The sequence below is a fragment of the Hippocampus bargibanti genome, linkage group LG02 (genome assembly GCF_051943395.1).
Source record: "Hippocampus bargibanti isolate YZ-2025 linkage group LG02, ASM5194339v1, whole genome shotgun sequence".
NCBI classification, from domain to species: domain Eukaryota; kingdom Metazoa; phylum Chordata; class Actinopteri; order Syngnathiformes; family Syngnathidae; genus Hippocampus; species Hippocampus bargibanti.
Window position 1 is genome coordinate 21,488,205 of NC_142735.1, and position 13,000 is coordinate 21,501,204.

General features: G+C 42.4%; 2 protein-coding genes across 5 annotated transcripts in view; one reads left to right on the forward strand and one right to left on the reverse strand.

The window, feature by feature from the left end:
* LOC148901926 (protein phosphatase methylesterase 1-like) overlaps positions 1–3,563 on the reverse strand; it is a 14,473-nt gene extending 10,910 nt beyond the window's left edge. Inside the window, exons 1-2 of one of the 4 annotated variants that reach the window (XM_088990056.1) lie at positions 2,930–3,563; positions 465–533 (exon numbers count right to left, since the gene is read on the reverse strand). The gene's annotated coding sequence lies outside the window, so the exon portion shown is untranslated. Of the gene's footprint in view, positions 1–464; positions 534–619; positions 1,991–2,929 lie in introns of those variants that run through there. The other 3 variants (XM_088990059.1, XM_088990057.1, XM_088990060.1) reach the window with 3 other exon arrangements.
* LOC148901927 (broad substrate specificity ATP-binding cassette transporter ABCG2-like) lies at positions 2,912–11,949 on the forward strand. The gene is made up of 20 exons (XM_088990061.1): positions 2,912–3,009; positions 3,565–3,618; positions 3,696–3,820; positions 5,858–5,917; positions 5,997–6,111; positions 6,317–6,469; positions 6,539–6,696; position 6,882; positions 7,288–7,389; positions 7,457–7,505; positions 7,573–7,662; positions 7,733–7,831; positions 7,909–8,054; positions 8,169–8,251; positions 8,418–8,507; positions 8,589–8,713; positions 8,916–9,070; positions 9,154–9,243; positions 9,715–9,791; positions 11,484–11,949. Exons 2-20 carry the CDS (start codon positions 3,580–3,582, stop codon positions 11,629–11,631), a joined length of 1,905 nt encoding a protein of 634 aa, XP_088846187.1. The 5' UTR covers positions 2,912–3,009; positions 3,565–3,579; the 3' UTR covers positions 11,632–11,949.
* Positions 11,950–13,000: the final 1,051 nt, after the last annotated feature.

Sequence of the window (13,000 nt, forward strand, 5' to 3'; positions counted from 1 at the left end):
TTTGACAATAAAGCTGACTTTGACTTTGACTTGAAACTTCACTTTTAATTTGAGATTATCAAAGAACTCCGTACATCACACGTGCAGTCTCAATTCTTCAAAAATTGGGACAGATAACTTCAACTCAAATTTTATTTATGGAGGACTTTCACAACAACCATCACTGCATAAAAAGTGCTCCACGTTGAGTAAAAAAGAAATTACTAAAAAGAAAACCAGTTTAAACAATAAATTAATATTGACAACAAAGCAGGCTTAATCGCTTTTGAGTCCTTGGTACCTCTACTGGTGTCCGATTCACTGATTTAAGGGACAGGGTGCAGGTGTGGGGGGAGGTGTAAGAGCTCAGAGAAGGAAATTTGGGTGAGACCATTTAAATACTTAAAAAGAAATAATTTTAAAATGAATTGTGAAAATATACAGGGACACAGTTAAGTGAGGACGGAATTGAAGTTATGTCTTGCCTCTGATGAACTTTTCAGGGGAGCAGCAGCATTTTGGCCCAACTGGAGATGCTTGAGGGAGGACTGTGTCTTCAAAATAAAGCAATCTGAGATGTAACAGTTGTCTTCTTCTAGTTCAATAAATAAACATAGATAAATACATATTAAAAAGTCACCTTCACGAGAAAGTGGAATATTGACGACTGTCCTTCATGGAAGCATTGAAAGGAAATACTATGCTTTAAGATACGTCTCTGGAAGCTCTCAGTCGTACAGGAGTGGCCCATTGATGAATAGGTTTCTTCAGCCGTCATCTGTACTTCTTTGAAGGTGTGGGACGTTTCGCTTCTTATCCAAGAAACTTCGGCAGCTAACTAAAGTCTTACTGGTAGTTTAGGCCCTATATATATATCCCTAGTGTCCAGACATGGCGGTGCGGGACACTGCTATGATAGGTCCCTGCTCTCAGGTTGGGGGGAGCAGAGAACTACTCCCTGCGGCTCCACTGATTGTTCATATTGTCCTGACTAACGACTGGCCTGATTGCCCCACTTCCTCCGGTATCACCTCATCAGCATTACTAATCCTATGTTGCCTAAGCAGGCTGTTGTACGAACGATCCAAATTGAACCTCACCCCACCATATCGGTTTAGTGAAGGATTTAGCTGTTTTATGAAAATTGCTTCTTTTACTCCCCTTTCAAACCATCTATGTTCTTTCGCTAAGATTTTAACCTCTTTGTCGTCAAATGAGTGGTTGCTAATTTTTAGGTGCATATGTACTGCCGATTGAGGCCCACTAGTATTATCCCTGCGATGTTGATAGTCTTTTTTGAGAATTTGTTTCGTCTCCCCAATGTATTGCTCTTTACAATGTTCATTCTTACAGTGTATTGAATAAACTACATTACTTTGTTTTTCATTTGGCAGCCTATCTTTTGGATGCACTAATTTTTGCCTTAAAGTCTTTATCGGTCTGAAATAAGTGGGAATTTTATGTTGCCAAAGGACTGTAGTTTTTCAGAAACTTCTGCAATGTCAGGTACTGCTACTCTTCTACTAACTTTTGGTTTCATTCCCCATTCTTTCCTTTTGCCATTTGTTAAAAGACCACTGAGGGTACCCACAGTTTGTGAGTCCTCTCCTGATATGTTTTGACTCCTTTTCTCTACCTTCGACGCATGTTGGTATAAGTTTAGCCCTATGCCGGACGGTTCCGGTAACTCCTAGTTTGTGTTGTAGAGGGTGGTTAGAATCAAAAAGTAAGTATTGGTCAGTGTGCGTAGCCTTCCTAAAGACTTCTGTTTTTAGCACTCTGACCTCTTTTATAATATAAACGTCCGCCAGCAGTCTCGTCCTCACCACTGAAACTGCTGCTGGGGTTGGGACAGATGTAAAGAGAGAAGTCACATCGTAAGATGCCAAAGTTTCCTCAGGTTCCAATATGAGGTCTTTGACACACACACTCTACAAACCCTGTGGTGTTCTCTACGTGATATTCTGTGTTACCAACCAACAGAGCTAAGATAGTTTTTAAATATTTGGCTACATTGTATGTAGAGGAGTCAATGCTACAAACAATGGGTCTGAGGGGGAACCCTTCTTTATGTATTTTCGGCAGGCCATCGGTACATGGTGTGGCCTCTCCCGGGTATAAATCTAAAATATATCTGTTTGTTTATATGTTTTCCTTTCTCTATCTTTTGGAGACAGTCTATGATTTCTTTCTTGTATCTATTGGAAGGGTGCCTTTTTAGTTGCAAATAAGTGTTAGAATCACTGATTAACCTATTTATTTTGTCTTCATAATCCAATGTGTTGAGAAGCACAGTACACCTACCCTTGTCTGCTGGCAAAATAGTAATATTTTTATCTTTTAATATTTAATATTTTGATACATGCGGATCAAACCTCTAAAGATGGAGGACACTGATTTGCTGTGGCGACCCGTTGATGGGAAAAGCCGAAAGGAAAAGAAGAATATTTCATATTTAGATCTCTGCTTTAAGATGGAACCACGGGGGCAACAAATACAAATGGAAAAAGCAGTGCCCCCAAAATTGAACCCTGTGGAATACTACGAAATAATGGGGCAGATGTAGATATTAAAAAGTCGCCTTAATAACAAAGCAAAATATTGATGACTGTCAACGTGGAAGCAGTGAGATGGAACCCACGTGTAAACAAATACAAATGGAAAAAGCAGGGGCCCCAAGATTGAACTCTGTGGGACACCACATTATAATAGGTCAGAATTACGCCAACATATTTACAACCCAAAAAATAAACAATTTACTATTCTTCATGGTGTCCATCCATCCATCCTTCAGGGTGTCATAGATTAAAACAACTTTTTTTTGTGATGTGTAGAAAATAAGCAAGACGTGTGCAACACTGTATCTTCATGGGGCATGGGTCACACCTTCAGTTATAAAAGCAGGCTGCGCAAGACAGTAAAAACTCCCATTTATGTAAACGATACTCACGTGCAATCTCTCCTGCAGTGCAGCAGTGCAGTTAAGCTTTGCTTGGATGCCAGCCAGAGGCTGATTGTTGCCGCACTACGGTAAGCGATCCTTTTTTTTCCTTCTCAATTATTATTTAGAAAATGAATAGGAATGTGTTCTGAATTCAAAATTGAGTGATAACCATAGTTGAGCGAATGAAAGGAGGTCAAGGGTCAAAGACAGTCAAATAAAGCGAGCTTTGAAAAGCAATTTTAAGTAACTCCTCTGCCATATCAGCATGCTGTCGATTGTTCAAGCACGCACTCTCTGACTCAGCGTTGGGAAGCCGAGCACTTCGACCGGAGGGATGGAAATCAGTAATCCTCAAAAGGGGAAATGAGAAAGAACATGATTATTTGTCTTTCACTTGACTTTTAAAATATAATGCACGAGCAATGATAACCGTACCCACTTTCATAGCTACGGGAGGCTAACGTTGCGCGGCGGGGAACCCAGAAAACTTTTGCTTAATTCCAAACTATTTTGAAAGTGAAGTGCTCTTGTGTTGCTGCTAAATCGGTCGGGTGCGGTTCCTTCACCATTTTGCTGACTATGACGAATGCTGAAGATGTCGCCAGCTGTCAGAAATTAGATGTTCATTTTGAATTTTGGAGGGCGGCGAGCAAGGCATGATGGAACTGCAGCAGACTGACGGCGTCAAAAACGAGGTACCATATTCCAAGGCCGCAACATTAATTAACAAGTACTCTTGGGAGTCTTCATTTTGTGTGTTTTGGGGTCTTAGAATGCAGGTATGATGAAACAAGGGGCCACGATAAGCTTCCACGACATTCACTACAAGGTAACACAGACCACAGGATGTTTGTGCTGGAGGAAGACCACCACCAAAGATATCCTCATTGACCTCAAGTAAGAAACTCTTTTGATCATGGAAACAAACGTTTGTGTACGTGCCGCAGGACCAGGAAGGAAGTGCGCTTTGTCCGACACGTATAACAGTGGCTTTAAAAAAAATATATATAGTATATTCTTCCAAAAGAAGCAGACACAGTGTAGACTGCCCAAAATGTCAGCCATTCTTCCTCATTCCATGCATCAATCCAACCCTGGACCTCTGTACTGTGAGGCCCACCGTGCTACTGGAGTCATTTTTAAATGACAAAATGTCATGGATTCGCAATCCCTATACTCTTTTCTCCCGAGCAGGCATTTTGCATTTCTTCCCCCACAGCCTACAGAGCCTGCAGCCTAACTTTGTAGTGTGCTCCCTGAGTGGCTTCAGCAGGAAATTCATAACTAACATGTGTGTTCAAATAAACTGGTATAACTTCTTTATTTGTTCTTCAATCTTTATGAAACTTTCAGTACGCTTTCATAACATATAATAGAATAAGATAAAGTTTTTTTTTTTGTGAAATTGATTGAAGTTTTAGAAAATTATTGCAATGTTAATGATTTTTTTTTCCAAAACCTGAAAATTACAACAAAATGCATTCACAACAAGTCACATATGCATGAAATAAACCTAGAATGCATTTAAAATAATTCAGGATGTTTTTATTTGTGGTATGGTTTAAAACATGGAATGCATAGGTTCACCTTGCATTGCTCACAACCTGTTCTTGGCTCGCGACGAATATTCTTCTTTGCACACTCTTTACATGTTCTCTTTTTATCCAATGAAGGAGGGCAACGGTGTCATTCTCCTTTTCTTCTGTAATTGCCAAACAACTAATGAGCTAAGTTTGTCCTGAATTCTAACTGAGTCCTTTTTCGGAGGCGACCTGTTCTGGTTTTCACTTGATGGTTTGGAGAGAGTTACAACAGTATAAATCCGATGCAAATACAAATATCCTCTAGAAACCAGAACAAGTATTTCCACCATTTGAGTGATTTCCCGGAGATAGCGTATGAAGCACGTAGTTGATCAGCCCGAAAGTATTTGAATGGTGATAGAAGTTCATCAATGTAACAGTCACGGCTGTGTCAGATGCCAAAATGTATTCATCAACATGGTCATCTATTTCATTCATCATCAGTATCTGGAAAGATATACAGTACATGGGTATTTTAGAAAAAACATATGGACCTCCGTTTCAATAATCATATTGAGAATGCAAAGCTATGAGGTACAGCTATTAGTGCAAAACGCACCATTCACTTACAATTATTCGCATCGGGTACCAAGTCAGGATCAACAATATCATCATGAAAATAGCGTTAGCGTTCGAATGTTCCGAATTCGGGATACTCCTTATTTTTAATATTTCTCGGTGAATAAACAAGTTAGCATTAGTTTATGCATTTCAGTATCAAGGTAAACCTCTTCTGAATAGCTCATAAAATAGTTACAACATATACTTACGTGGTATTTCATCCATGACGAAAAATAGAAGGCGCTTTGAAGATGGAGGAGAGCACATTGTGTTGCGCATTAAGGAGACGATGTCACTGACACTTTTAAAGGCAAAGCTGCATGTAATCTGTTTTAAAGGGACATGTAACTTGTGCCGCATCAGTTTCAATCGGCACTTGAACTGCTACCTTTCATTTTCTCGATCTAGAAGCACAATCGTCCGTAAAGGGTTAACATCTATTCACGGCCCGCCTGTGGTCGGCATCCGGCATTATTTGCCTTCGCTTGACTCGGGATACACGGAAGTAAAAACACAACGACTGTAGTCGTTTGCCGGGAGGAATGAGTTAACGGAAGCGGCATGAATCTCGTGTCCGAACAAAGGCGGCACCTGATGTGTTTAAATCTTTGCGTTTTTACTGTCCACCCATTGTAATCATTAACTCATTCGAGCTGAAGGTGAAGGTTAGGTCAAGTCAACGAACACGTATTTACAGCTCTTTCAGCAGTGCTCAATTTTTCTACTCATTATGAAATCATGGTCCGATGTATGAAAAAAAAACTTGCAAAGTTGTGCTACTCCTTCACAGTGGGATCATGAAACCTGGCCTCAATGCCATAATGGGAGCAACTGGCAGTGGAAAGTCATCGTGAGTGCCATAAATTAAAATAGAAATAAATTGATCGCAAAATAATCATCTGTGATGATATTTGTTTTGCGGGTTGAAGGTTCCTGGATATTTTGGCAGCCAGGAAGGATCCTGCAGGTCTTTCAGGTGAAGTCCTCATTGACGGCGCCCCTCAACCGCCCAACTTTAAATGTCTGTCGGGATACGTGGTGCAGGTGAGCCACTTTGCTCGAAACATTGACATTAAATAATTGGGTTTCAGGGGCCCGTGCTCAGCACTGATTCCTCATGTTTGAGACTGTTCCTTGTTTAAAAAAAACACCACCATTGGCTCTATCCTCACATGCATCTGCTACAAATGGAAATCAAACGCAAGAAGCACTTCGGATTTGGGTGTAGTGGCCTATGAACCTTTGACAGGATGACGTGGTGATGGGAACACTGACAGTCAGAGAGAACTTCAGCTTCTCGGCGGCACTCCGTCTTCCATCCAGTATTTCTCAGGACGTCAAGAAGCAGAAAGTGGTCCAACTGATCCAGGAGCTTGGACTGAGCCGCGTGGCCGACTCTCGGGTGAGGTGCGGCATCAAAGGGAAAAGCTAGTGTTACCCCCGAATACTAACATATGCATCAACGTGGCAGGTGGGCACCCAGTTGATTCGCGGCATTTCCGGTGGGGAACGGAAGCGCACCAATATCGGCATGGAGCTCATCATCGACCCACCTGTTCTATTCTTGGATGAACCCACGACCGGGTTGGATGCCAGCACCGCCAATTCTGTTCTGATCCTGCTCAAAAGGTGCTTTCTCACACCCCAACAAAAAGCAAGTCAAGTCAATTTGATTCAAACTGCGCAGCTCAAGAACCCAAATCCAGCCATCCATTTTCCGGACCACTTTACCCTCACAGAGGTTGTGGGGGTGCTGCAGCCTATCTCAGCTGTCCTTGGGCATTAGGCGGGGGACACCCTGAACCGGTTGCCAGGGTACAAACAACAATTTGTCCTCACACTCCCACCAAGGGATAATTTTGAGTGTTCAATCAACCTATCATTCACCTTTTTTGGAGTGTGGGAGGAAACCAGAGTACCCGGAGAAAAACCCACATAGACCCGGGGAGACCATGCAAACGCCACTCAAATACTGTATAAAAGGAAACCACTTTGCCCAATGGGAAAGATACCAGATTGAGTTGGAAACAACTCGACTCTCCAACGGGACCGCTGGTGAGATTGAGATGGAGGGACAGACAAGTCATTAGAGATTTAGAGGATGGTGAAAACAGAAGCAACCCGAGGAATGATGGCCACAGCCACAGCAATATAAACAATGGTCAGAAACCAGTTGTAAGAACCTATCATGCTGCTTGATTTATTTATTTTTCCCTCCAGGATGGCCACAGCGGGCGCACCATCATCCTGTCCATCCATCAACCTCGCTACTCCATCTACCGCCTCTTTGACAACCTCACCCTGCTAGTCAATGGCAGACAGGTCACTTCCACCTCTGAGTTGCAATCGTGCTTGCATGATACTTAACATTGTTCAACTACACACTCAGGTGTACCACGGCCTGGCACACAGCGCACTTGATTACTTTTCGGATATCGGTAGGTAGAGTATCACTCTTAGCCAAGTAGCTTCCCCGAGGCCTCACGTCCACATTGGCTTTCTCAGGGTATGTCTGCGAGACTCACAATAACCCTGCCGACTTCTTCCTGGACGTCATCAATGGTGACTCCGTAGCAATTGCCATGGACGGAGAAGGTGTGTCCTTTACGACGAGATGATGATCTGTGCTGAATTATTTTTTCACGGCTTGTAATCCTACTTTTAGATGCGAACTTGGTGTTGAAGTCCAGGCAAGGAATCGAGGACAAACTGGTGGAGGAATACAGAAACTGTTCTGACTTCAAGCAGACCAAAGCAGAGTTGGGTAGGGACAAAAATGTCACAGCAAAAGCACAAAAAAAAGACAAAACCGAAACAGGACCTCTCACTGTCGTCTGCCAGAGAGAATTATCCAAGGTAAGAAGACGAGCCAGTCCACTCCCTCCAGAACCATCACCTACAATACCGGCTTCCTGACGCAGTTCCACTGGGTTCTTAAAAGGACATTCCGCAACCTCATTCTCAACCCACAGACCTCCATTGCTCAGGTGAGAGACCCGAAACCACACCCAACACGCGGCTGCGGTCGTCATTCGATGACTACTCAATAGCTGCATCTAGTAGGAATGAGAAGAACTGCTCCTCAGGCACTTGTCATTTAGATCGCAGTCACGTTCTTCCTGGCTCTGGTCGTTGGAGCCATTTTCTTTGACGTCCAGGATGACCAGAGCGGGATCCAAAACAGGTGATAGTCTGTTCGTTAGCTTTAGGCTAAACCCTGTCCAGGGATCACAATCATCTTCTCCCATTTCTTCTGGTCATTGTGCAGATATGGGCATTCATTCATGAAATACAAAAAAGTCACAGGTGAACCATTGGACATAAGTATCCCACTGTTGCTACGTTTCCAGGTTCGGTGCTCTCTTCTTCATCATCATCAACCAGTGTTTCAGTTCCCTGTCTTCAGCTGAACTCTTCATCGCAGAGAGGAAACTCTTCATGTACGTTTGTTGCAGAAAAAAACCAATGTCGATACATGAAAAAAAATGGAGATATGATGTTCTCGCTCTCTGGCTTCGCAGTCACGAGTACATCAGCGGCTACTACCGAGTCTCTGTCTATTTCCTGTCCAAGATCCTGTCCGATATTCTCACGCTAAGGACCATCCCCGCATTTGTGTTCAGCTGTGTGGCCTACTTTATGATTGGTGGGCAGGAGTCATCACTCAGATTTCTGGCTTTGTTCCTCTTTTTGGTTTTGGTGTGTCCAGAATGTACACTAGTGGTACTTTTGTTGTGTGGTTTCCAGTTACGAGCTAAATCAACAACACCACCCCATCCCCTGAATCAAAACCATATACCAACCTACCCCTGCAGTCCGTAAAGCATTTGTGTATGAATTGAGTACAGGCCTGAAGGCGACGGCAGAGGCGTTCTTCCTCTTCCTTTTCACCGTGGCTCTGGTGGCGTACACCGCCACCGCCATGGTGCTGGCCATCTCCGCTGACCAGACCGTGGTGGCCATCGCTAACATCTTCATGACTATCTCCTTCGTTTTCATGATGGTGACACTCAACACCGCCGCTTTCAGTCATCTCAGAACATGTCCACAGGACCAACGGCCACAATACTGGGCGTTTTGTTTCAGATCTTTGCTGGCCTCCTGGTCAATCTCCCTTCCATCGTCAGCTGGCTGGCTTGGCTGAAATATTTGAGCATACCACGGTATGGTCTCAGTGTAAGTCAAGACACTCGCCTGCACACCATTTTACCATGTGCGTTTGATTCTCGTCATCCAGGTCAGTTCGTCCACCAAAGTTAAATGTAGACAACTGGATTCTAGAAGGCTCATTAAAAAAAAAAACATTTTGGTATCAAGCCCACACCGCCCTACTTGATGTATACAGCAAATGTTTTTGTTGTTGCCCGCTCTGTTTGGCTCATTAGTGGTCATCTCTCCCATGGAATGTGACAATTTCGGGAGGATGAGGTCCTAACAAGTGATAGTATAAACCTCCTGCGCAACCTGTGGAGGTTGACAGGTAGCATTTTTTATACATCCTTTGGAGCAGCCGCCTTGTCTGTCAAGAATTTGTCTTCAAAGTAATGTCCTTCTTTTTGAGGTTTGGCTTCCTAATGAGCTGGTAATCAACTTGTGGACAACACCTAATGCACGTGCTAGAACAACTAATTCTTTACGGGTCTCCAGGCTCTGCAGGTGAACGAGTTCTACGGGTTGGACTTATGTCACGGCCTCAACAGCAGCAGCGTGCAACTCAGGAGGTAGTAAGTGTTAACAAGTCTTGTGTGGCGAACGCTATTCTAGATAATTCTAGTATGTGAATGCTGAATAAAAGATGAGGAACTCGGGTTTTAAAAATTGGGATGGACAGAGTCTGATTGCAGTGTATTATTTTTTAATACACAGCAATACATTCAATCCATCCATTTTCCGTACCGCTTATTCCTCATTAGGGTCGCGGGGGCTGCTGGAGCCAATCCCAGCTGTCTTCGGGCACGAGACGGGGCATACCCTGAAGTGGTTGCCAGCCAATCGCAGGGCACACAAGGACAAACAAGTCACTCTCACACTCACACCTAGGGACAATTTGGCATCTTCAATCTGCCTGCCATTCATGTTTTTGGAATGTGGGAGGAAACCGGAGGACCCGGAGAAAGCCCACGCGGGAACATGCAAACTCCACACAGGGAGGCCGGACCGAGACACGAACCGGCGATCTCTGCACTGTGAGGCCGGTGTGCTAACCACTTGACTACTTAGTTTCAATATGGAAAATTATGGAATTTTGGAATTGGAAATTCTAGATTGCACTTTGCTGCTGTGAAATGTAAATTTCTCCACTGTGAGACTAATAAAGGCATATCCAATCCAATCCAATATCCAATAACTCCCAAGATATACTAAATGAGCGGAACATTTTGAAACTGAAACCATAGGATCAAATAAGGAAAGTGGAAAGATGGCCTCAATTACTAAAACGGTTAATTTGGGAGTTGTGTCACACAATATATATATATATTGATTAATGTGTTGATTTTTGGAAATGTGGTATATTACATCCACCCTGTTTTTAATGAGTTCAACATTTCGACATGGAATGGTTTGATGAGAGCTCGTTCATAACGAGTAAAGCTAGTAAAACCCACCATTCGCCATTCACGAAGAAGCTATAAACCAACGCCCCCCGCCCCCTAACAATGGAAAAGTTTGCATGACTTAGCTTTAGTTGACTTTATTACTCCGCTGACCATCAAAAATGCAACTGCGATCACAACTCCCGAAATTAGCTCATGGCAGAGCTGGCCAAAAGTTTCCTTGACAAAAACTTTCATCGAACAAGCGCACCTGTTGGAATCCAAACAAATGTTAATGAGCACAAAGAAATGGCCACTTGGTGGTGCTATTGATCAAATATAGTTGTCTCTAAGTACGAACAGTAAAATATTAACTCTAAACTGTTTATTTCTTAAAGTCAAGTTGATGCACAGTATCTTATATTGGTATCATCAACAGAGCGGAAAATCCAAAATACTTTCCAATTTCTCATTGTACACGTAAAAAAACATCGAGATTTGTTCTTCAGTCGACGATAACGTCACAACCAGCCGGATCTTTCTCGAAGGTCTTGAGTAACCTTTGAAGTTAATCGTTTATTTATCCAATCCATTTTAATAAGAAAATAATAAGAATAAGAATAAGAAAAGATTTTTTTTTAATCAAGCAATTATCACCACTTGAAAAGAGTGCATACAAATAACAGATGATTTGGGAATGGACTGTTTAGTACATAAACACACATTTTTAAAAACAAGGTTGCGAGATCTCACATTCTTTGTGAGGGAATCCATTTTTTTCTTCAATGTCCCCTTAGGGGCTCCATATGATGTTGTGGAAAAAATGTGAGTGTAGTGTGAAAAGAGTTGCCTGACTGTCTTTTATTTTGGGAATTTGTTCAGTTGCACAGGCCAGGATTTCTTGGACGAGCAAGGTGTGGACTACTCGACTTGGGGCTTCTGGCAGAATCATGTGGCCCTTGGAATCATGACCCTGTGCTTCCTCGCCATCGCTTACCTCAAACTGCGCTTCATCAGGAAGTTCACCTAGAGCACCTTGTCGACCCCCAAAACAAAAGCAAACATTCACAAGTTTGCGAGGAGTGAATGAAAGGCGATTTATCATGTGACTCCCAAAAATAATTTCACTCATTTTAATAATTGCACCTCCACATTGTGTTATTTATTAGTTCATAGTAAGCTTATTTCAATTTCTAATTCGTTAGATACTGTATATCAGTATTAGCAATGAATTTGAATCATTGCTGGATTTCTGGGACCGACGCTGAAATTGAACCTCTACACTGTGAAGTCAATGTGCTAACCACTCGCAACCGGACCACCCAGTTTGAAACTGCATATTTGTGTGTGTGTGTGTGTGTGTGTGTGTGTGTGTGTGTATATATATATATATATATATATATATATATATATATATATATATATATATATATATATATATATATATATATATATATATATATATATATATATATATATATATATAATGTTGCAACCTTTCAACCTTTTTAACAAATAAAAAACTGAAAAGTGGGGCGTGCCATATTATTCGGCCCCCTTGGTTCAATACTTTGTAGCACCAACTTTTGCTCCAATTACAGCTGCATTTCTCTTGGGGTATGTTTCTATCAGTTTTGCACATCGGGAGACTAACATTCTTGCCCAGTCTTCCTTGCAAAACAGCTCGAGCTCCGTGAGGTTGGATGGAGAGTGTTTGTGAACACCAGTCTTCAGATTCTCAATTGGATTCAGGTCTGGACTTTGACTTGACCATTCTAACACCTGGATATGTTTATTTTTGAACCATTCCATTGTAGATTTAGCTTTATGTTTTGGATCATTGTCCTGATGGAAGATAAATCTCCATCCTAGTCTCAGTTCTTGTGCAGATACCTACAGGTTTTCTTCCAGAATGTTCCTATATTTGGCTCCATTTGGCATGAATATGCCAGTAATGTTTTTGAATGGGAGGAATGTCGGTGCCATTCGACTGTCATCGCTGGACACCACAGGGGCCATTGCTTTTTTGTGCCTGTAATGAGCAGCATCTCCACAGCCCCGCTTTGTTCAGTCTGCGGCTGGATGGATACATGGCTTGAGGAGCCCGCGATAAGAAGGAAGGAGCAACAGCGCAGAGAGCAGATGCATATATGGAACTGTCGCGGTTTGGAATTGAAGCAGATTTATGTGTGACAGGAGATATGAAGCAATCTCTTTTCGTCAATGAATGCTCCAGCTGCGTGTTTGCTTTCAATATTTAGCTTGTAGTCGACGTGCACATTCCACCATGATGTCCTTGATCCACTTGTGAAGAGACACTTTCATCCGGAACTGCTTTATGTAAAAAGAGGGTACAGAAAGTGTTTAAGAATGGATGTCTGTGTGTGTGTGTTGTCATG

What these genes read in the sequence shown, in the direction of transcription:
- LOC148901927 (XM_088990061.1), top strand. Translation starts at nt 3,580, where the DNA reads ATGATGGAACTGCAGCAGACTGACGGCGTCAAAAACGAG. An exon ending in GCAGACCAAAGCAGAGTTGG is followed by an intron (nt 7,832 to 7,908) that starts GTAGGGACAAAA and finishes GTCGTCTGCCAG; the next exon opens with AGAGAATTATCCAAGGTAAG. An exon ending in AGCGTGCAACTCAGGAGGTA is followed by an intron (nt 9,792 to 11,483) that starts GTAAGTGTTAAC and finishes GAATTTGTTCAG; the next exon opens with TTGCACAGGCCAGGATTTCT.